General features: G+C 39.0%; 1 protein-coding gene across 1 annotated transcript in view; it reads left to right on the top strand.

Moving 5' to 3' along the window:
• The window catches only part of Htr2a (5-hydroxytryptamine receptor 2A), a 57,002-nt gene extending 34,805 nt beyond the window's left edge, over positions 1–22,197 (top strand). Inside the window, exon 3 of the mRNA XM_027928951.2 lies at positions 21,392–22,197. Within this exon, the coding sequence (XP_027784752.1) occupies positions 21,392–22,197 (806 nt within the window). The remainder of the gene's footprint in view (positions 1–21,391) is intronic.
• The last annotated feature ends 1,368 nt before the right edge of the window (positions 22,198–23,565 follow it).

Genomic DNA, 23,565 nt, shown 5'->3' with positions numbered 1-23,565 from the left:
TGTGTACCATTCTGGGTTCATCTCTCTCTCGGGCACCCTTACCTCATATTGAATTACTTTCATTTCTTATTATATGCTGTGCTTTCTTGCCTCTGGGACATTTATCCAATTTGTCTGAATAAACTCTTCATATTCGAGCGCTCGACTATCACTTTCTTAGAGAGCTTTCTAGATCAGTTCCTAAATCCAAGTTAAGTGCCCCTCCCCGGCCGATGCGGTCTGAATGTCTCTCCAAATTTGTGTGCTGCAACTTAATCATCCATGTGATATATTAAGAGGTAGTGCTTCTGAGAAGTGATCAGATCATGAAGGCAGAGCACTCATGATCTAGTAGCCTTGTAAAAGGCCCCAGAGGGCTGCCTTGAACTTTCTACCATGTAAAGATACAGTAAAAATGCACCATCTATGGTATCAGGAAACTGGCTCTTATCACATACCAAATCTACTGGTGCCTCCATCTTGGATCTTTCCAACCCTCAGAACTTGAATAAATTTCCACTGTGTATAAGCTACCCAGTCTGTGATAATGTTAGAGCCACATGGTCAGGCTGAGATCCTAGCACTCCTCATAGCACCTTGTACTGTCCTCGTCCTAGGACTTACCACACTGAATCATAAATTCCCCTACCCAACTGTGAGCTCCACAAGACAGGGCTTGTAGGTGTTTGGGTCAAAGTTGTATCCTCAGTGCTTAGCATCATGCCTAACAGAAGATATTCAATAAATTAAATGCTAGTTGTATTTGTTATGGAATCAGATAATGTAACCTAAGTTACAAGTCTTTTAATAAGACTCTGATACCAGCATGAAGGTATATAAGAATCACCATCCCTGATTATACTAATGGCCTTTTGATCTAATATTGTAACTGAGTTGAAGAAACCTGGAGAAGGACTTGCTGATCTTCACTTTCACAAACTTGAAGGTATAGCCAAGACTCATATCCAATCAAATGAACCATATTCCATAAAGTATATGGACATCAAACCTCACATCCATTTCAAAAGCATTTTCCCCCTATTCAAAATCCTGCCATGTTTTCTGCCTCTTGAATTTCATTAGCTTTTAATGTATGGAATGAACATTTTCTTCATTTTCCCCTACTTGCCTTTGTTAGGAAAAACAAAGGTTAAGTAATTAGACTTATTAAGTTTCATTGGAAAGATAGAACACTGTACCTAAGTATTTGGATTTACTTCAAGTTCTTTTTAAATTGTGTATCAATTTGATTATAAATCTGAGCAATTAATGTTTTGCTCTTTAATGAGTTTTTATAGAGAAAGATTATTTAAGCTAGGTATTCTCCAAAAGGGGATGAGATAGTATTGGCAGATAGTATTCAGTAATGCCTGAATCTTGTTCTCAGCCCAGAGTCTAGAACACTCGATCTTCGCATGGTAGGTGTATAACCAGAGACAAAGCAAAAGATTGCTTTATTCTTTTATTTTTCTTTACTCTTTAGTTTGTCCTAAGCCCAGGCCAACTCTGATTTCCTCATTTTGTTTGGTAAGGAACATAACAGTTAGGAACAAGGTGTAAATACAAGACCATGGTAGCCAGAGGAATGTCCATTTTCTCCAATGATCAAGGCTGTTTCATTCCATCGAGCACTTCTACTTTTGGCATGCCTACCCACATCATGCCTTATACATTAATGTGTCACATTACATATGACTTACACATACAGAACTATCCAGAAACCCCAGGGCAAATTTTAGCCTAGAAAAAGTTGAAGTCAGACAGGGACAGACCTGGGATGATGATGTTTTATTCCAAGAAAGGATCCAAAGTCCTATCTATGACAACAAGTTCCAGAAGCTTCAACTTTTAGGTGGTCCAGCATAACATCAACTAAGTTGGACAAGTCCTATAATATGCCTCCCTTGCCACATAACAGAAGTCTACGTGCTAACAAAGCTTAATGAACAATCCTAACTGGGGAACAAGCACCTGCAGGTGGTTCAAGGACACTGAGGAACACCCAAGACTGGTATTTGCAATGTTGCCTATTGGATGTTTTTAATTCTTCCATCATCAGTTCTCCTGTCAACACCAGTTAATGTTTCTGTCCTGTTCAACCCAAAAGGGTTCAAATTTAGCTAACATCTGTGAGCATCTCCTAAAATCCTATCTCTCCTGGGTACTTTTCCACTTTACTTCTTCTAATCCTCCTACTCTGTGGGGAATAAAACTTGTTAGCTAAAAATAAATAAATAAATCACATCTCAGACTTTGCACTCTAAGTTCCCTATCCTCTCGTTTCCTATTTGGTAATGGTTCAAAGCAGAACATACATGGTCCTGATGACCAGGAATCCCCACCCCTACCCCCCGGCCTAGTCAGGCTGGTTTTCCCTTTAGTCTTTCAGTATTATAAGATAAAGGGAGCTCCTAGGTCTTGTTCTGAAGGCATGCACACTGGGACTATAAACTGCCTCCATAGTAAAAACCAAAAGTAAAAAAGAAATGAGAGTTGGCATAGAAACTATGAAGGAGCTCTCAGCAACCATAAGGTCATTAGGTTCACCAGTGGGAGATATGTACAATCCAAAGAGGACGAGGGCTAAGAGCCACAGAATAGTGTCCACACTGCCCTGGGCAGGGCCTGCCTGATGACCCTAGCAAAAGCAGAGAGGCTACCGTAGTGTTGGCCCAGCGTCTTCTCCAGCCAGTGAATGCCTTTAGGAAGTGACTAGAAATCTAGATTTCAATCTCGGGAGCATATCAAAATCACCTGGGGAGCTTGAAAACATCCCAAGACCCTCAGCCTAGCCCTCATAAAATCAGAATCCTTAAGGCATCAACACAGGTGCCAGTATTTTCTTTTAAATGGTACCAATAGATTTATTTAGAAAAACAAGGACACCTTGGAAGAGAGAATATGGGCCATTTAGAGAATGAGAAGCAGCTCAAGTGTATTTTTAAAGATCCCAGATGGTTCCAATGTGCTGCCCAGAACCACTGGGAGCACAGAGAGGGAGGAGAGCCACCAGCTGTCCTAAGCCTTTTCTTCTCCTGCTGCATATGGCCAATTCAAGGGGACTGTGAACTAGAGTGACCTAAGGAGATGTCCACAGAGGCATCCAGGCAAGATATAGGCAAATGGGAGAATGTGAAGCCCGCACTTTAATGCTAGAGATCCCTGCAGTAGGGCCCATCCTTCTCCTTAACCAAGAGTGGTCACAGTCTAGGCCAGAGCTATAGCCCCTTGTCCTGGGGTGCAGTATCACCCATGGCAGTTTATACTCCTTGGGGAACAAAGTCACAGGAAAACATTCACTAAGCATATGAGAGTCCCAATCTCTGAAAAAAGACAAGCAGGCCAACTTTGACCCAACAATTCAGAAGTAATACACTATTCAGAGGAGCAAAAACTCAGATAGGCACAGACTGCAACATTGGATACAAGGTAACATAAGAATCATCAATACCTTTATAAGAAAAAAAAAAAAACCATTGAAGAGATAAGACCTGTGTATTTTTTAATGTTCAAAATGAGATACTTTAACATTGTGAATTACAAAACCTTTAGTTTTCCCAAAAATTCATTGGCAGTTTCAACAGTTTAATCCAAATGTTAAAAGGATTTTTTTTTAGAAATGTGACAAAGTTGTTCTAGAACATATATGGAGCATGGAAGTGCATCACATTCCTAGTCTGCATGGAGAAGGGCCAAGGAAAGAAACCAGAGCTTCCATCTCCACGTCTCCTGCTTATTTCACCCCCACTTAGCCACAACGGTGACTAGCATTTTAACAGCACAAAGAAATATATGGCATGCAACGCTTTTTCTATTATAGGACAATTATCTTGCTTATGGAAAGGTTTAAAAGGTACTACATCCATCTGAATGGCATCGAAACTCATCAAGTTTGTCCCTTGGTTAAAGAGTTTTTGTTAGGAATACTTCTGCAACAGCACGTGTACTAACATGAGACCATGAAATTAAGGGAATTCTCACATGAAAGAATGCAATGGCCCAGCCTGGAGAGCCCCCCTGGCCCTAACCATCTCAGGAGCTGCACCCCCACAGCAATGTCAAGTATCAGAGCCCCAGTGGGTCTGCCAAGGAGCACTAATTTCCTGGTACCAAAACGGTGACCACAAACTTAATACTTGGCTAAAAACAACACAAATTTACTACTCACAGTTCTGAGTCCAAAAGTCCAAATCAGGTCTCACTGGGCCACAACCAAGGTGTTAACAGGGCTGTGCTCTTCCTTGGAGGCTCTAGGGAAGATGTGTCAGATGGCCCCTCCACCTTCAAAAGGCCACATGTACTCACTCCTTGGTTCCTGGTGCCTGTCCTTCATCTGCCAAGGGCAGCTTGAGTTCTCTTACTGAATTGCTCTGAAGAAATGTTCCTGTTCCTCTTTTCCTCTTTTAAAGAAACGTGATTGCATTGGGTATACACCTGGTAATCCAGGGTTCTGGGCCTATTTTAAGTTCAGCTGATTTGGATCTTTAATTCCCTTCTGCAACTTAAGTCCCCATTACTGTGTAGAACAGCATATTTACAGGATCCAGGAGTTCTACATGGACATCTTTAGTGTACATTGTTCTACCTACTATATAATACGTCAGGTTTGAATATTCAGCAGGTCAGCATTGAGTAAACAGCTCCCTTTTTACTATTACAGGGTCTAAAAAAATGGTGCATATATTATCAAGAAGTTTGCCCCTCGTTTAGCTGCATCCACAATGGTCCCAACGGGCCCAGAATATTGCTACAAACAGCATTGCTCTCCAGTCACTCTAAACCCGTCATGTCCTTGTACAGCAAAATGGAGATCTGAAGTGATTTTTCAGAAACCTCTATTCCCATTTTCCATGTTCAAGTGTTTTTCTGCCTGACCTATTCCAATCGGCACTTTAATGTTAACACATGTGTATGTAACCCAGCCAACTGACTTCTCCCTAGGATGTTAAAGTGAATGTGTTCTGTGGTGTGTGCTTCAGTGCACATGTGTGTTTTAACCAGAATACACAATTCATCAAGGAGCTCATCCTTTTTTCCCTGCATTTCCTTATAAACTATCTCTGGCTCATTACACTTTGACTGTAACTTTTGGTTCTTCATATTGCAATTTTTTTAATTATAAATTGCTTTCCTCTTTTCAGAAAAAGTACTCTCCAGAAGAAGTGGAACTATAAAGCTATAAAGCTATGATTTTACTAGGAAACACAGACACATACACTAGACATAGCCTTTGTATATCAGGTCCAATGGACCAGAATCCTCCCTGTGTTACAAAGAATTGGGAGAATGATGCCTCTCCTGGAAGATGTGTAATAGTCACATGAACTAAAACATTTGCATTCATTTTAAAAGGTTGCCTACCCCACCCCCATTCCACCCCTGACATCCTCTGAAGGTCAAGTTGAACAAAAATATTCAGTATCAACATAGATATGGTGTTCCAATTAGCTGGACTCATGAAAGAAAACAAATATTGTAAAAAAAAAAAAATAGTGGAGGAAATGGTAATCTAAAAAAAAAAAAAGTTAATTTGGGAGTTGTGCCTTAAAAACTTACAGTAAAAAATAATTGCTCCTTAAGATCAAGCTCCTGAGAGCTAGGTTCCATATCTTATTCACTTTTGTATCTCTCCTGTGGGAAACCATAACTAGCCTTCACGTGGATAATATCTACATGGCTGTAATTGTGAAATTTTGTGGCACAACCACAGACAAAGGAGGCCACTTCTCATAAAGGTATTGCATAGGGTCAGCAGGAATTCTGAGCTCCAAAGCCGGTTGATTCAAGATCCAAGAAGTAGACCAAAGCGCTGTGACTTATTAAGCAGCATCTCTTCTGAAATGAGGGAATTTGACCCCTGAGCCCTGATGGCTAAACTGCTGAGACTGCAGATCAGAGAAGAGCACAGACTACAGAGCCAGGCTGACATGGCTCAAAATTCTAGTTCTACTTCTTACCTTGTGACCTCTCTGTGCCTCTGTTTTCTCATCAGCTACTGGAAATAATCATAATGCTATTTCATAGAATTGCTGTGAGGAGTAACTGGGCTAGTTTGTGCAAAGCACTTAGGACAGTTTCTGGAACACAGTAAACTTCATATAAGTATTTGCTGCTAATATAATTTTTATGAGTATTATTACTACCACCACTACGTATACCTCCCTGGGGCAGTGCTAAGTTGTAAAATTTTTTTTTAAATTGTTATTAACTAGGATTTTAGAGCAAGAATAGTGTTGGTGGAGAGCTCTCAAATTAAATATCTTTACCTTCGTTTTCTATAAAGGCCATATTTGTCAGAATTTGTTGATCCCCCAAATGACCTATATTTGGGCAATCTCTTGCCCTTGTCCCTATAACTAAGTCTACTGTTCAGGCTTAATTGTTTTCTTTCCTTCTTTTTATGTTGCATGTGTTCCCAAAGTCCTCTTTATTTGCTTGTTTATGTATTTCACTATCTTTTTTTAATTCTAATTAGTGATACATGACAGTTGAATGTATTCTGCCACCTCATACATAAATGGAGTATAACTGATTGTACATGATGTAGGATCACATGGGTCATATCATATATGCACATAGGGTATTAATGTCCAATTCATTCTTCTATCCTTCCTACCCCTCCCCTCTCTTTACTCTCCTCTGCCTAATACAAAATACCTCTATTCTTCTCAAACCTCCCTCTTCCTTATTGTGAACTAACATCTGAATATCAGAGAAAACATTTGCCTTTGGTTTGGGGGGACTGTCTTATTTCACTTAGCATGATGTTCTTTAGTTCCATACATTTACCGGCAAATGCCATAATTTCATTCTTCTTTAAGGCTGAGTAATATTCCAAAGTGTATATATACCACATTTTTTTTATCCATTCATCTGTTGAAGGGCACCTAGATTGGTTCTATAACTTGGCTATTGTGAATTGAGCTGCTATGAACATTGATGTGGCTGTGTCACTGCAGTATGCTGATTTTAAGTCCTTTGGGCATAAGCTGAGGAGTGGGATAACTGGGGTAAAATGGTAGTTCCATTCCAAGTTTTCTAAGGAATCTCCATACTGCTTTCCAGAGTGATTCGACCAATTTGCAGTACCACCCACAATGTATGAGTGTACTTTTTCCCCTGCATCCTCACCAACATTTATTGTTACTTGTTCAATCTTTAAACAGTGGGTGTCGGAAGGACACGATCTTAGAAAAGATCCCTCCTTTGATGCAGTTCACATTCAGGGAGATGAAGAGCTAACAAGCAATAAACAGATCAGCAAAATCATGTCACAGAGAGGCAAATGGCTCAACATAGGTCGAGTGTCAGGAAGAGATCCAGAGGAGAGGCACTCCCGGGGATGTTGGATAATAAAAAAGAGGCAGCCATGAGAAGATCCATGGAGAGAAGATTTGTGGCAGTGCAAATAGCAAGGCCCATGTGCCCAGAGAGGTGATCGCTTACAGGGCTGAAGAACAGGAAAGTCGCATGGTAAGGGAGGGAGGGAGGGAGGGAGGGAAGGAGTCAGGAAGGAGAGAGAGGTCAGGCCCAGTCACTGAGGACTGTAACCAGGGTGAGAAGCTTGGACCTTATTCTATGTACAGTGGTGGTCCCTGATGGTTTTAAGCCAGGGGTACATGGGCAAGAGTAGAAGCCGTAGGAGCAGTGGGCATGGTCAGACACGCATTTTAAGGGCTTAGATTAAAGAGACGGCAGTGAAAATAGAGAAAGATTTGAACATAAAATATATTTCATAAGTAGGACTACTGTAGATTCTTAGGGAGACTTATTAGGATGTTGGGGAGTTTTTGCTCAGAGAGGATAATAGAAAAGATAACTCCTAAGTTTTTGAGCTGTGTCTAGATGTACCATCTACTGGGATAAGGAAGTTGGAGAGAGAGATGCCCGTTAGAGACTGACAAGAGAGGCTAAGTAGGTAACTAGATATGTAAGCTGCACATTACTTAATATGACAACGTGCTGCACTTGGGGGATTTTATTTGTTTTCTCTTCCTGTCTCCCATTTCTATCCCTATGGACCATGTTTAAGTATATGAGAGCTCACAGAATTTCCAGAGGTGTCTCAAAACTCTTTATAAATAAACATTCTTAATCCCTAAAAATCTAAAAGTATTAGATTTCAAATGAAAACAAACAGAAAACTAAGTAATCAATCTCATGTTTCAAAAGATCTATGAAAACGCCTTATAATAGGCATGGAAAGGCAATAGGGTTATTAAAAAAAAAAAAAAAAACACTCAACTACAGTTTATGATGTCAAGGTCCTAAAAACGTGAGGTACCAAAGAAAAAATATCAGACCTAGGTTTCAATCCTAACTCATTCAATTATGAACTACAAGACCTAGAGCAAGTAATAGAATATCTTGAAACCTCCTTTTATTTCATCTTGAAAAATGAGAATAATAATTCCTGCCTCATCAGTTCCTTTAGCAATGAAATTTGCCAACATGTGTAGAGACCTGCAAAGTGTCTGACACCTTGCAGACAGTCATAATAAAGATGGGTTTTTCCCACTTTTTACCTATCAGCAGAAACTCGAACAAGGATTTAAATATCTCTATCTGGTTTCAATAACTGTCAAAGAAAACGGCTTCACTCAGAGAACACTGAGCTCTTTCTATTGTAGCTCATCAAAAATATCGATAAATTATCCTTTTGATGGCAACCAGATAAATTTCTCCATCAAAGCAGTTTTTTAGCCTGAAGTCAATGCATCTTTCTGAAAACTTAAGGGCCTACTTATACCGGGGAAGACAGAGAATTTACAAGCAGAAATCAAACCACAAAAAATATTTCTCCAATGCTGCAAAAAAAAATTTTTTTCTGCCTCCAAATCCCTGAACTGATGTTTTTGAAGTATATAGAAGTTTGTAGAAGACGGAGTAAATGAAATTTCATTCAGTAGGGGCTTTAGTACTGCTTGCTGCAAATACAATTTGAGAGAAATAAAAACCTAAAGCTTGGGCTAGGGATATACCTCAGTTGGTAGAGTGCTTGCCTCGAATGCACAAAGCCCTGGGTTCAATCCCCACCAAAAAAAAATAAAAAAATAAAACTAAAGCTCTTTATCCAGGTTTCCCTCAGCTGGAAGCTGGAAGTTTTGAGCCAACCTTGAGTGATGGATGGAGGAACTGTAAAGAAGCTTCTAGAATCCTAGAAGCTCAAAGAGAGAATAGATAGGACAAGAGGAAGATAAGTTTAGCTCAGGTTAGAAAAAGGAATTGTTAGTTAGGGATGTTCTATGTCCCTAAGTAGTGTCCAGGGACACTGTCTGATTAAGAATTTAGCTTTCTGTGACAACAGTTATTTATGTTCCTTTTTTTTTTTGGGGGGGGGAGATTTGTTTGTTTATTTTTCTGAATTCAAGGGGTACACATCTGACACCAAGCCCAGAAGGACCCTGAAAGAAAAGACCTCAGGACTTAGGAACCAAACCAAAAAGCTACTTGAGCCTTATGGTTTAAATAGTGTCCATTCATCAGGATAAAGACATGACCCCAAGAGCAAGGACAAGGTGAGAGGCCCGTAGAGATGTGAAATAAAGAGAATCCAAAAGAGTCTCTTTATATCTCTAAAATCTGCCAGCTAATTACATAATGAAAAATGAATCTATCCCTCAGATACATTTTGTTTTGTTCACACAATGTGTTGTGATTTTTTTTTTATTGAACCTGATTGTACTCAGACATTATCCAGCTTACCATGCACCAATCTTCCAACCACCTTACACCCTACCTCAGTTACATTGCTGATCCCATAAATATTTGATTTCATAGTTCTTGGTAGGTAGTTTGTATTTCCAGATTGACTCATTTTGAAGTATTAAATACTTGAACATCTGTTGACCAAAGAATTCATAGAAAAAAATATAGGGAGATCCCAATAGGAGGGAATAGCAAAGACCAGAAATTCTAGTGGGCACCATCTTTGGAAGAAGCACCTTCTGCCCCATTCAATTAGAGCAGCTACAAATCAGGCCAAATGAAGTGGACGCCAGCCACCGCACTTGAAGAGCTATGGCTCTTTTAACTAACCTTTCAATATTTGGGGAAACTCTCAAGAGTCAGAACCCAAATTCCCACCCTCCTTATAGGTAGGACATTGGTTTCTAGCCAGGTCCCAGCCAACAGCAGCACTCTGGTAGTATAGCAATTGGAAAAAAAGAGAAATGAGAAACAGGATGAGCAAGCTGCCCCATGGTGTGCCAGTATGGCAGAGGCAGCGGATTTACAGGGATTTCATCACTGAGCCCCTAGCACAAAGGTGACTCTGGTGGCATGGCATGGCAGCAGGCACTTCTTTTGTGGTTATCCCTAGTGCTCAGTGGGCAAGGAACAGAGCAAAATATCCTCACCTGTCACTGTATCTATCATGCAGTCATACTCCCAGAATGTTAGTCCATATAGCCCAGTCCTCTCCAGAATTCTTGGAGTACTCAATACCAAGCTCATTTTCTGCCAAATCAAACAGCATCAGTTTCCGTTACTTAAAACAAAAGTACCTTGTGGGCATCATGGCGCCTGCTATAATACTAGCTAATTGGAAGGCTGAGACAGGAGGATCACAAATTCAAGGCCAGCCTGGTCAACATAGTGAGACACTGTCTCAAAATAAAATTAATAAATAAGAAAAGCTGAGGGTATAGCTCCGCAGCAGAGTGTTTGTCCAGCATGCGTAAGAACCTGGGTTCCACCCTCAGTAGCACAAAAAACCAAAGAGACTGATAAAGCAAGCAATAGCAGACCCATCTTGGAGAATCTTTCATGGAACGTTATAGAGAATCACTCACACAAATTCCCATGAACCCTAATGCCCATGAAAGAAGCCCAGCTTTTATAACACCATGCTGGTGTGCACAGAGAAAGTACCCAGGAGAAATCTCTTTTGTGCTTCTTTTCTGATCCTTATGTGTACTTCTAAAGCAATGTGACACTACACCCTCATGACCCAGTGCTCTTAGCAATTGACTATTGATACCATATACAGAGAGGTAATTCCAATGTCACCATGTCCATTGTTAGTCATCTGGGGAGATGCTCTTGTTCTGCAAGGTCCTTATCCAGGGTGATGAACTGGTTTCATATTAATACAGGTCTATGTGCAAAGAAGGCAAGCCAGGTAGCCATTTTTAAACTAAGCTCTAAGGATGACAGCAAGCTGGGGTTTTATTTTTCTTAAGAGTCAGAGAGGTTGGAGATTTTCTCTCCAACTGGCATTTTTAGACAGAAAGAAGAACTTTTATTTGGCATTAAGGAAGGCTGAAACAGTCTTCTCTTTGTCAGCTATTAGGTAATACTACATTTACCGCAACTGTCATTTATATTCCTCTTAGTAATCATTGAAGGAAAAACTTTAAATAATCTCAATTTTGCAGGGAAAAACTGAGAGAGATTAAGTGGCTTGCATAAAGTCAAAAGGGATTCAAATTTGTCTTTTCTGACTTTTTATTTTATTTATTATTTTTGGTGCTGGGAATGGAACCCAGGGTCTAATGCATGCTCATCAAGCACTCTACCTCTGAGCTACACCCCAGCCATGGCTTTTCTCTCCTTATCAGTGACATTTCAAAGTGTGTTCTGCAGGTGCCTGAGATCCCTGATCCAGGTGGTCAAGACTATTTTCAAAATAATAAGAAGTTATTTGCCTTTCTCCCTCATTCTTTTACTAGAGTGAAGTGAAGATTTTCAGATACGTTGGTGTATGATAACACAATTAACTGAAGCAGCAGCAGCTATACAGATCTGCTGTCCTTTTTTTTTTTTGTATGAAGCCAGACATTAAAGAGATTTTCAACTACAAAACAGCGCCACTTTGTATTAATTTTAGAAAATACATTAAAACATTTTTATAAAAATATGCTACCATGGAATGGGCTTATCACTATTATTTTAGATGAACTGATAAACAACTATTTTTAAATGTTCTGTTTAAATTTCTAATTCAATAGATACTGATAAAACCCACAGAAATGAAAACTCTTTGAAATCCTCAATAATTTTTAAAGGAGTCCTGAGACCAAATGTTTCAGAACTGCTGTCCTACATTATAGTACACGTGCCAACAAAATCCAGGGTAAAGGCAGATTTACTTGAATGCATCCTTTTTTTTTTTATGAATTTGATGCCAGTGTTAAACCTAGTTTTCCTGCTTTCTTCTCTGTACCCTTTCTCTCCTTAGTCTCTTTTTGGATCAAAGAATTAATCAGTAGCAGTGAAAGGTCTTGGATTATAAAGCAACTGGTTGTAGATTCAAGAACCTTCTTCTTCTCAATATCCTTAAGCACCTTGCACAAAGGAGGCTCTTAAAGTTTTTGATTAATGGACAAGTGACCAAAACTGATTGCTGTCACAGATAGAGGACCTGCTCCATGCCTCTGATAAGCAGCAAGCAACATATACTGCATAGCAAAGAGCTGACTACCTCAGCCCCAGGGATGCCAGGTGCACCACAGCCAGAATACACAGATCTCTGCTGGCTCCTTGCCTTGGTCCTGACTCCCATCCAGATTCTATTCACCCACAAGGCCAGCTCAGCTCAGTCTCCTACATGACTTTCCCAGGGATATACTAATATAAGATGGGAGCATTTATCCATGTCATCTCTTTTGCTTCGTGGTATGAGTCCTCCGTGCACTGCTGCCTTAATAAATCACATGTGTATATTTCATATTCTCTATAAAATCTCAGGCTTTCCAAAGCTCCTCAAAGTTCTTTTGGATTACCTACAGAATCCTACATAGCTTTAAGTAAATTACAATCTGTCATCTAAATAAATCTTAGGAGTTCACAAACTAATTCAAGCCCATTATGTCACTCTTCTCTCACCAAAGATCTGCATGTAAATTCAGGGGCTTCCCTTTTTATTATCTTTTTATTATCTCCACCTTATATGTAGGGACTTTAAAAATCAAGCAGCCTGGGGTCACCTGACTAATCATTAATAGGAAGAGACAAACTTAGATCTTATGATTATAAATTTTGTGCTTTTACCACGATATGATGATCTAGTTTTCTAATACTTGTTTAATTTACCTGAAAAAGAGCTGGGAGGAGCATAACACACCTGGCTCCAGGTTGTAAATCAGAATCTACAGGAATAAACTCAGGTTTCCTGCTCTGCACTGTTTTAAGCCATCTTCTCCTTTGCGATTTTAACTGTCGACTAATCAGCTCCCACGCTGGCTAATCCTATGGGTAACTCTCTCAGAAGAGTATGCAGATTCTGCATCATATAAATATCCATTTTCTTTTTTTCTTTTTTTTTTTTTTTTACATCATGAGACTACTCAACTTCCTCATTTACTGTGTTTTCCTAGCCAAAAAAAAAAAAAAAAAAAAATGACGGAAGCTTTATAAAGTTTATTTGGTAATTTCAAGCTGTGTCTATAAAATGTATGATAATGTCCAACCCTCTCTTTCCTCTCCTTTGTTTACTCCTCAGTCCCACAAATATTTACTAAGTCCCTGGTATGAGTAGAACCCCATTAGATACTGAGGTAGCTTGTAATAAGTAAAAGAAAAGATATCCCTGCCACTGATAAGATTATTGTCTCATGAGTCTAGTGACATTTCTAGAGAAAAAATGCTAAGATATTGGAAGTATAAACCAATACAGCATAAATGATTAAGGAGGTGACAAAGGAATATAGAGTCAGAAAATGAGTTCTTATTATAGAAAGAAATTATTTGGGGAAGTCTTCACACAGGGGATGTACCTTGAGGTATGTTTTGAAAGAAATGTGAGATACAGTTTGAAAATATAACAATCATACACCCAAAGTAAAGGGGAAAATGTGCTTTCTATGCAAATGTAGTCACAAGACAGTTTGTCCTGCTCCCCAATGCCCAACCAACTGCCACCCCCAAGCCCCTACTACATAGAAATTCTGGAACCCCTACTAGTTTGTAAGGCATTTGAGAGAAGAAATTGAGAAGTCTCTGTAACACCTGGTTACCATTTACAGTGCCCCTTTCCCTATGATGCTCCATGCTTTTAGGAACAACGTAGCATGTCACAGCACCCACCTCCCCCTACACCAAAAGCTGCTCTCTCTGTCCTCTTTCCTATGACAGCTTTCTTTCCAAGGCCCAACAACCTCAGAACTCTTCTCTGCTATGCATTTCTGTGCCACTGCTACAGAACTCCAGTTAATTGTCAACCCTCAAGGTATTGTAGGTACACAAAATGGGACTGTTCACTCTAGTAGTGGGACATTGCAGTGTACCAAGCACACCAATGGGAGAAGACACACAGGAGAAGAGACAGGTCTTGGGAGTTTCTCAAATCACACTATACTATGAACTCAGAAATTAAGCCATGCCTCTCTCTCTCTCTCTCTCTCTCTCTCTCTCTCTCTCTCTCTCTTTAAAAAAAAGAAAAGAAATTAAGCCATGCATCATATTCTTCTGCATAGTGTAAGACAGAGAGAGAACACCATGTGATCATATCAAAAATTGAGAAAATTAAGACCAAACTACAAAGACCTCCCAGGGTGAGCTGAAGAGTTAGTAATTGCTTGAGCACTGGGGACACCATAGATTCTCTGTACTGTAATATGGTAAATGTGGTGCTTTAGGATGCCGTGTGCAAGAGAAGCATCTAGAAGAATGGACTGCCTGAGAATCTGGATTATGGAGAGTCCTGCTACACCCTAACTTTCCAGATAATTGACTGTTTCTCCACATGCTTTTGTGAACCAGAATCTCTACATTGAGATACATCAAATGCAAAACTCATTTTCCACACTTTCAGAAAGAAACACTCCAAAATCTGCCTCTTAATTCAAACGGGAGAAACAATTTTAATATTTTCAAGGAAAGTTTCAATAACGTGGGGTAGGGATAATTTTTTTTTCTAAGTAAAGTTTTTCTCATGAGCACATTACTAAACATGCAGTCAAGGAATGAATGCTGGTTGCTGGTAGATAGTATAATACATACTTATTTTTTAAAAGATGCAATGAATGATAAGTTGATGAAGAATTTTATTTTTGTTATATTATTTTGATTGGCAAATCATAACTGTATAAATTTGTAGGGTTGATGTGAGGTTGTTTTGATATATGTATATAATGTGGGATGATCCAATCAAGCTAATTAGCATATCCACCGAAGTTACTTTATTACTTGTAATTCCACCAGCAAAGCAAGGCTACAGTGATAATTTGTTCCAGTTACATCATATGATTCAAATTCTGTTTGGTTTTTATAACATCTTGTCAGCAGAGTAATGGTGAATGGAAGTAAATCTGCCCTGGGACAAAAGAGATGCCCATGGGCTTCTAAGTGCTTCAGTGACAGCTGGCAAACCACACCTGCAAATTGGAATTTATTCTCTTTACCTTTCCATTAAAGAACATAGAACAGGAAAGGAATAAGAATCAGAAGAGCCAGAGGCCACCTTACCAGCAACCTATTATAGGGACTATGATGGGGGCAGTTAGGCCACCAGCTTCTGCATGCATGGTAGCTTAGACTTCAGGGATCACTGAGTGGCTTTTGCTTTAATGTCTAAAGAGGGCCTTGGCATTTATATTCTTTAAAATATTAACATCAGAACCTCTCCGAATGAGGCCCAGGCAATAGAGTTTTTAAAATCTTCCAAGGTGATTTCAAAATGCAAACAATTTGGGAATAACGGCTGTTTTATGAAAGAATCTAAGTGTCGATTGGAAGGATTTCATTTTTAAACTATCTGCCTGGCCTCAAAGAATAATTCTTCCCTGGAGGAAATTTTCACTTTGAGATTAAAGAACGAAGAAAAAAAGAATTAAGGTTCAGAGAATCACTGAAGTGTAGGTAATGTTTTTACAATTTTATTTTTTAAAATGTGGAGTTAGTGAATATACATGAAAGTACCTTGAAATGTTGTGGTTTAATATTAGAGCTATTCGGAATTAATCAAAGAGGAAACATACAATTTCTTGGGTAACTGACATACCTATCTAGCCCTTGGTTTCATGTGCATCTCTCTTGTCAAAGGACCATAGATTTGAAGGAATTTAGCAAGAGCATTATTACACCTTTGGAAAGACAGTGAGTCCCAGTCCCGGTTACCCTATCTATTCATTTCCTCTTTCCTGTCAGTATGAGGATTATCCTGCAGTGTTCACTTGTGATGCTGTCTGTCAAACTGCTAGTAAATCCCTTTGGATATCTTTTAAAATTTCAGCATGTGTTAAAATGCAAAGAAAAGGTATCAGTTTCAAGGGAATTAAAACCTCTGGACCAAAATTTGAGCTTTTTTTTTTTCTTTTCCCTCCATTACCTACTCCACCCAAGGCCCATAGGGTTCTCCTTGTCCTGTTCTCTGTGGGAACTTGCTACCAGCTAAAGCACCCTGTTTGTTCCCTAAGGAAAGAACCTTGTCACATAAGTACCATCTTTCCTATGATATTAAAGCGTAAAAGCCCAGGATTAAGCATAAAGCCCAAGGGGTTGTGGCTCAGTGGTAGAGCACTTGCCTAGCATGTGTGAGACACTGGGTTCGATCCTCAGTACCACATAAAAATAAATAAATAAATAAATAAAAGTATTATGTCCATCTATAACTAAAAAGCCCCCCCCCCCTTTTTTTAAGAATAAAGCCAATCTTTCACAGCCAGTGTTCAGTTCAGATCCTTTTATCCAGCCTGTGCTAAGATGTTAGTTAGAGGTACAAAGAGTCAGCAGGGCTTTGGTTAAAAACAAAAACAAAAAAAAGGGCACCCATCAAAGCCTTTGCTCTCTGAAGTGTCAGTTGTTTCCCATTCATTTCATTGTCTGAGTTTTAATGGAAAAAAATAAAAATGTGCATGGAAAATCCAGTACTAATAGTGAATTTTGATTGCTGTTTCCACTCCTCAGGAAAAAAATGCATCCGGCAAAATGCAGAGTCACGTAGTTCAAGCTACTGTCTGTCTGTTCATAAAAGAAAATGCTTCATATGCAGAAATTTCAAGTGAGAGGACACGTCAGGTCTCCAAACGCAGTTATTATCAAACAAAGCAGCCAGAAAATTAATGCCCTAGAGATGACTGTGACCATAATCCTGGATATCAGCCAGTGTCTTCATCTCTCTTGGTAGGACTGTGTTTTTGATCTGCTGATTAGACCCACCAAGCCCATCTAAGTTCTTTGACATAAAATTTCTTCCCCTCTTTATAGAGGATTGTTTTAAGTTTCTGGCTACTGTTTTTATCAAACCTTGACATTTACTTACTGTGAATGAGGACTTGAAAAACAATGATATATGAGAGTGTTTCGGATATTTCTGTTAGGTGGGAGGAGGAATGGGCCATTTAAAGACCCATGGGTTTGATTTTCCCCTCTACAGCAAGGTATCCCTTTCAGACATAGAACAACCCCAACCTCTCACCACAGCCTTTCAGAGTGGTTCTTTATGTTGGGCATCTAAGAGAGGGAATCTCTCCATCAGTGCAAATGGCTCCTTTACCCCTTTCTCAATCTGGATGCAGAAACTGAGCCATTCTGAAAAGGTGTGTGTGTGTGTGTGTGTGTGTGTGTGTGTCTGTGTGTTTTCTCAAACAAAGGACTGATTCAGTTCTAAACTCCAAATGATTAAAGAATTTGGCATTTTACATAATCCTACATTCTGGTTAATTGAAAACTGACATTTATAAATTATCAGATTATAAACAAATAGAACAAAGGCTCTCAAAATAGTAACTTCCTTTGTATTAATTAAGAAAATGAACAACCAAGAACTTAATAACAAAAATCATACACCTTTTTTGACAGTTGGTGTTTTGTTTATGTATATCATGACTGATAGTAATGGCTGTGATTCATCATTTTAGAAAAGTAATCAACAGTTCTAGTTGTACCAAATTAAAATTGATTGAGACCCAATATCACCCTGGCAGAAGCTAATAATCACATCATTATTAACTACATAGCTAGTCACCATAACTCCTTTTTTGGCTTAAGAAGATCTATACTAGGGGCTGGGGATGTGGCTCAAGCAGTAGCGCACTTGCCTGTCATGCGTGCGGCCCGGGTTCAATCCTCAGCACCACATACAAACAAAGATGTGTCTGCCGAGAACTAAATAAATAAATAAATATTAAAAATTAAAAAAAAGAAGATCTATACTCTAAAGTCTATTGTATATAAACTAATTAAAATCAATTAGAAAAAAATAATATCCACGTACTTTTATAAATATGATCATTCTGCAGAGAAAACTACTCCCATGTTTGTGTACCATTGGTAGAACATCCCCTTTGGATGAGGCACCACCCTGGGTGCTCTGCATACTTGATACATCTTATCCTTGTCATATCTGTGAAAGCATGCTGGTACCAACTTCATATCATAGATGAGGAACTGAGCAGAGATGAAATGCCAGTCCAGGAACCCAGAGCCACAGCCAGGACTCAAATCCAGGGCTGTTTCAAATGGATGTCCAACACATCTGGTCTACTGAGTAGGCAACCAAACTAAGAAGTCTGTGGATGATACAGGAAACATCTTTCACAGATGTATGTTCAAACATTGGAAGAAAATACACTCTTCATAGAAATCATATTTTAGCTTTTATGATGAAGAGGTTTAAGAAAGACTAGTGGGTCTCCGAAAATGTTCCCCTTAGAGCCACAACTCTTGGCCCACAGAATGTTCCTGATAGCAGTTCAGACACAGAGAAAAGTAAAGGACAGGATGAGTCATTAGCCACAATAAGTGTTCTTAAGGACAGTTCTGATCATTTATCACCACCTTCCAAGAATTATGGAATGGCCTTGTGGAGACAAGTGGCAGATATTATCATTGAAGTCTGTGACAATAACGGTAAATGGCACCAAGAAAGATTTGTGTTAGACATTGCACAAGCTCATGCTAATGTTCCCTCCTGCCAGAACAGCCAGGGTGGGGCTATATGAGGTTGGGATGGTCACACCTGTGGTTGGATGGAGCTGAACCTTTCTGAATAAGCAGAAGTCCTATTACATGTCCTCAAATGGACTTTTTCCCCATGGGTGGCAAGAGTCAAGTAGTGGCCACTGACTCTGGAATGAACCAGCATTCTTGACTAGCCTGAGATCACATCTTAGGCTACAGAGGGGTCAGAATGATAGCAGGACTCTCTCTGTTTTACAGCTTTAGGGAGCTTACAATATGGGCAGGAATGAGAAGGAGACCTTTTCTTATCCTTCCTCCCAAGTAGTCCCTGTACTGTCTGCCCTTTTGCAAAAGAAGCAACCTTGAACTAAGTTATATGGTTAACCGTTGTTTCAAAAATAACCAGCTTTTCACATATTTGTCCTAAGACCCTACTACTGTTAACAACCAGAAACCTAAGTTTATTACTCAACCTTGATACCATTACATCGATATTCTGTTTGCTGCCCAAAGGTGCGCATGCATGGTGCAGTCATTTCACAGCGAGTTACCAGATACCTGTGCGGTACGGTTTTAAAGAAGCAAATTCTAGAATGTTTTTGGTAATGTGAAATTATCCTTTTGATAGCTTACCTATCAAATACTAATACAGAAGAACAAATACTAAACAAGACCACACTGGAAATTCAGAGTACAGTACAAGAAGTAGAAGAGAAAGCAGCAATTGGTATTCAGTAATACTTAAAATCTTTTCACTTCTGAGAAGAATGAACTTGGAATGCAGCAAATACCAGCAATCTTGTGACTACTTCACAATGGCATCTATGAGAAAGCAGGAATGAAAAAATGTTGTCAAGTATTTCATTTAATTATCTTAGCAGTACAGACTTCACAACACTGTCGTTAGTGTCTTTTTGTTTTCCTTTCAAAATGTATGTCATGGTAAATTTTATATTTTTTCTTTATTGAAGAGGCCATTATAGTCAACAAAACTTCCACTATTTATAGCTATTTTTATTTACAGCAGTAGGTAAACCAACTGAATCCCATTAGTGGCAAGGTTTCCTCTCCTCTCCCATATCCCTGCATCTTCCTTTATGGGAGAAAGAATAAGCCATCTCATGGTTGCCTTGGCCGGTCCCAGGCCAGCTCCATAAGCAGAGACAGACCTCAGCAGAGACAACCTCCCTGGCATCTCCCAAGTTTCAGAAAGAGGACAGGATGTACAACATGGTCAGTCAAATCTCCCTTCATGGAGAGGGTCCTGTCATCATGGAGAGAAATTAGCAAGGATCAGAGTTCCTCATTTCTGCTCCCCCCCCCAAACCTGAGCCCTGGGCCTAGGGGAGCTCTATAGATCCCCCACATTTGAGTGACAGAGCATGACTATAAGCTCATGCTCCTAGGTATTGTCACATTCTGTACCTAACTCTGAAATAGTCAATAAATAAAAATCTGGTGCTGCCTTTGCTATTGTAATCTACCCTTATGAATGCTCTATCACCAAAATATATGATGACTTTAGTGGCAAATTTGAACACTAACTGCAAATTTAATGATATTAAGGAAGTATTACCTTTCTATTTAGAGGTGAGAATGGTATTGTGATAATGTTAGGTTTTTTCTAAAAGCACTTAGATTTTAGATCTAACATAATAAATATCTGCATATTAAATGATATGATGTCAGACTTACTTCAAAGATAGGATTAGTTTAAATCAATATTAGTTGTATTTTCCAAAGATACTTAAAATATGTGCAACTTTATGATTTAATTTTCAATGGAATAAGACCCAAAATTGTAATACAGTAGTGCATATATACATACATTTTATATATATATATATATATATATATATATATATATATATATATATATATACACATACACACACACACACACACACACACACATATGTATATGTGAATGGAAGAAGAAATGTAAATTATGGTTATCCCTGGCCAGTGAGAATGCATATTTGTTTTATTATTCTTTGTTACTTTTTCGAATTTTTCAAATTTGCTGGAAGGACAATTTTCTATGTTTTTAATTTTAAAAAACTATTTTTATATATAAGTGATGCTCATGACATTGTTATATGGAAAAAGTTACAGAATATGACCTACAATCCTAATCATTGTTAAATGTGCGCACATGGATGTGTGTCTATATATTTTTAAATAAGCAGCATCGAATTATGAATCATGATTATCTAAGGATGATGGTGTTGTTGGTCATTTTTGTGTTTTCTTTGCTTATGTGTGTACTTCTACAATTAGTAAGTTAAATTATAATCAGAAAAATATGACATTAAAAATTAATGCTAGATTTATTATATTCTTTGTAAGTAAAAGACTATACAAGGCATGACAACATACACGGAACTGTATAATATGTATGTATTCATAAAACAGGTAAGTCCAAAGGCAATCTAAATTCTCATTTGTATGTTAAGGTTCCAACAAGGTTGGTATAAAGTCCCTTGAAGAGCCACTTTATGTGGCATTGTTCTTGCCTTTGTGCACTGGGTTCCTTAGTGATCCCGTTTCATTTTCTGTCCTGCTCCAGGTATATCCATGCCAATACCAGTCTTTGGGCTGCAGGATGACTCCAAGGTCTTTAAGCAGGGGAGCTGCTTACTCGCTGACGACAACTTTGTCCTGATCGGCTCTTTTGTGTCCTTTTTCATTCCCTTAACCATCATGGTGATCACCTACTTTCTAACTATCAAGTCACTCCAGAAAGAAGCTACTTTGTGCGTGAGCGAGCCAGGTACACGGTCCAAACTCTCTTCTTTCAGCTTCCTCCCCCAGAGCTCCCTGTCTTCGGAAAAGCTCTTCCAGCGATCCATCCACCGGGAGCCAGGGTCCTTCGCCGGCAGGAGGACGATGCAGTCCATCAGCAACGAGCAGAAAGCGTGCAAGGTGCTGGGCATCGTGTTCTTCCTGTTCGTGGTGATGTGGTGCCCTTTCTTCATCACGAACATCATGGCTGTCATCTGCAAGGAGTCGTGCAACGAGGATGTCATCGGAGCCCTGCTCAACGTGTTCGTCTGGATCGGTTACCTCTCCTCGGCCGTCAACCCGCTGGTCTACACGCTCTTCAATAAGACCTACAGGTCCGCGTTTTCGCGCTACATTCAGTGTCAGTACAAGGAAAACAAAAAACCGTTGCAGTTGATTTTAGTGAACACTATTCCGGCCTTGGCTTACAAGTCTAGTCAACTCCAAATGGGACAAAAGAAGGATCCCAAGAAAGATGCCAAGGCGACAGAGAATGACTGCTCCATGGTTGCTCTAGGACAAGGACCCCCTCCGGAAGATGCTTGCACAGACAGTGTGGACACGGTGAACGAAAAGGTTAGCTGCGTGTGATAGGCTGGTTGCCATGGCAACCGTGGAGGGCACAGCAAACAAGTTTTCACCTCTCTGGAGAAACAAAAAGTAAGGGAGGCTGGAAAAAAAAAAAAAAATAGGTCGCTCTAGTGGAACCCATAGTAACTATAGGGCCCTTAGTTGTATTCTGTCAATGAAAAGCAGGGTTCCTTGCCGCAAGATGTGCACTTGAAACATGTTCTGACAGCATTTCAGCTGTGAGCTTGATGATCCTTTTAATGTTATAAATGATGTCTTTAAATAAGCTTTTATTGTACAATTATAATGAGGTCCTAAATAAATCAAGATTAACTTCTATTACTGAATGGAAACCTTGCCACTAATGGGATTCAGTTGGTTTACCTACTGCTGTAAATAAAAATAGCTATAAATAGTGGAAGTTTTGTTGACTATAATGGCCTCTTCAATAAAGAAAAAATATAAAATTTACCATGACATACATTTTGAAAGGAAAACAAAAAGACACTAACGACAGTGTTGTGAAGTCTGTACTGCTAAGATAATTAAATGAAATACTTGACAACATTTTTTCATTCCTGCTTTCTCATAGATGCCATTGTGAAGTAGTCACAAGATTGCTGGTATTTGCTGCATTCCAAGTTCATTCTTCTCAGAAGTGAAAAGATTTTAAGTGTTACTGAATACCAATTGCTGCTTTCTCTTCTACTTCTTGTACTGTACTCTGAATTTCCAGTGTGGTCTTGTTTAGTATTTGTTCTTCTGTATTAGTATTTGATAGGTAAGCTATCAAAAGGATAATTTCACATTACCAAAAACATTCTAGAATTTGCTTCTTTAAAACCGTACCGCACAGGTGTCTGGTAACTCGCTGTGAAATGACTGCACCATGCATGCGCACCTTTGGGCAGCAAACAGAATATCGATGTAATGGTGTCAAGGTTGAGTAATAAACTTAGGTTTCTGGTTGTTAACAGTAGTAGGGTCTTAGGACAAATATGTGAAAAGCTGGTGATTTTCCTGTTGGCACTTATCAGGTAAATTGATGCTTTCAGATGAATCAATTTACACTATTTATTAAAACTGCTCAGCTTGGTTCTACAACCATCTATTGAGTGTATTCTCATGGGTGGGGGCAATTTTCTAGATACTAGGGACATAAAAATCATTAAAACAAAATCCTTCCCTTAAGACAAATGACTAAACTGAAATGGTCCTTGTTAAAAAAATATCAAACTCATTCTGAGAATTAGTTCAATTTATTTCCTCTTTATCTGGTTCAGGAACAGGTGTGTTACAACTGTGAGGGCAGTTTTCTCAGTTAGTTTTTCTGATTGGTTACCAATAAATGTCAAGCAAACAAAGAAGGGGGCGTATATCAGCTGAGAT

Source organism: Marmota flaviventris, chromosome 4 (genome assembly GCF_047511675.1).
Source record: "Marmota flaviventris isolate mMarFla1 chromosome 4, mMarFla1.hap1, whole genome shotgun sequence".
Taxonomy (NCBI): Eukaryota; Metazoa; Chordata; class Mammalia; order Rodentia; family Sciuridae; genus Marmota; species Marmota flaviventris.
This window is presented reverse-complemented; position numbering and strand designations above follow the sequence as displayed.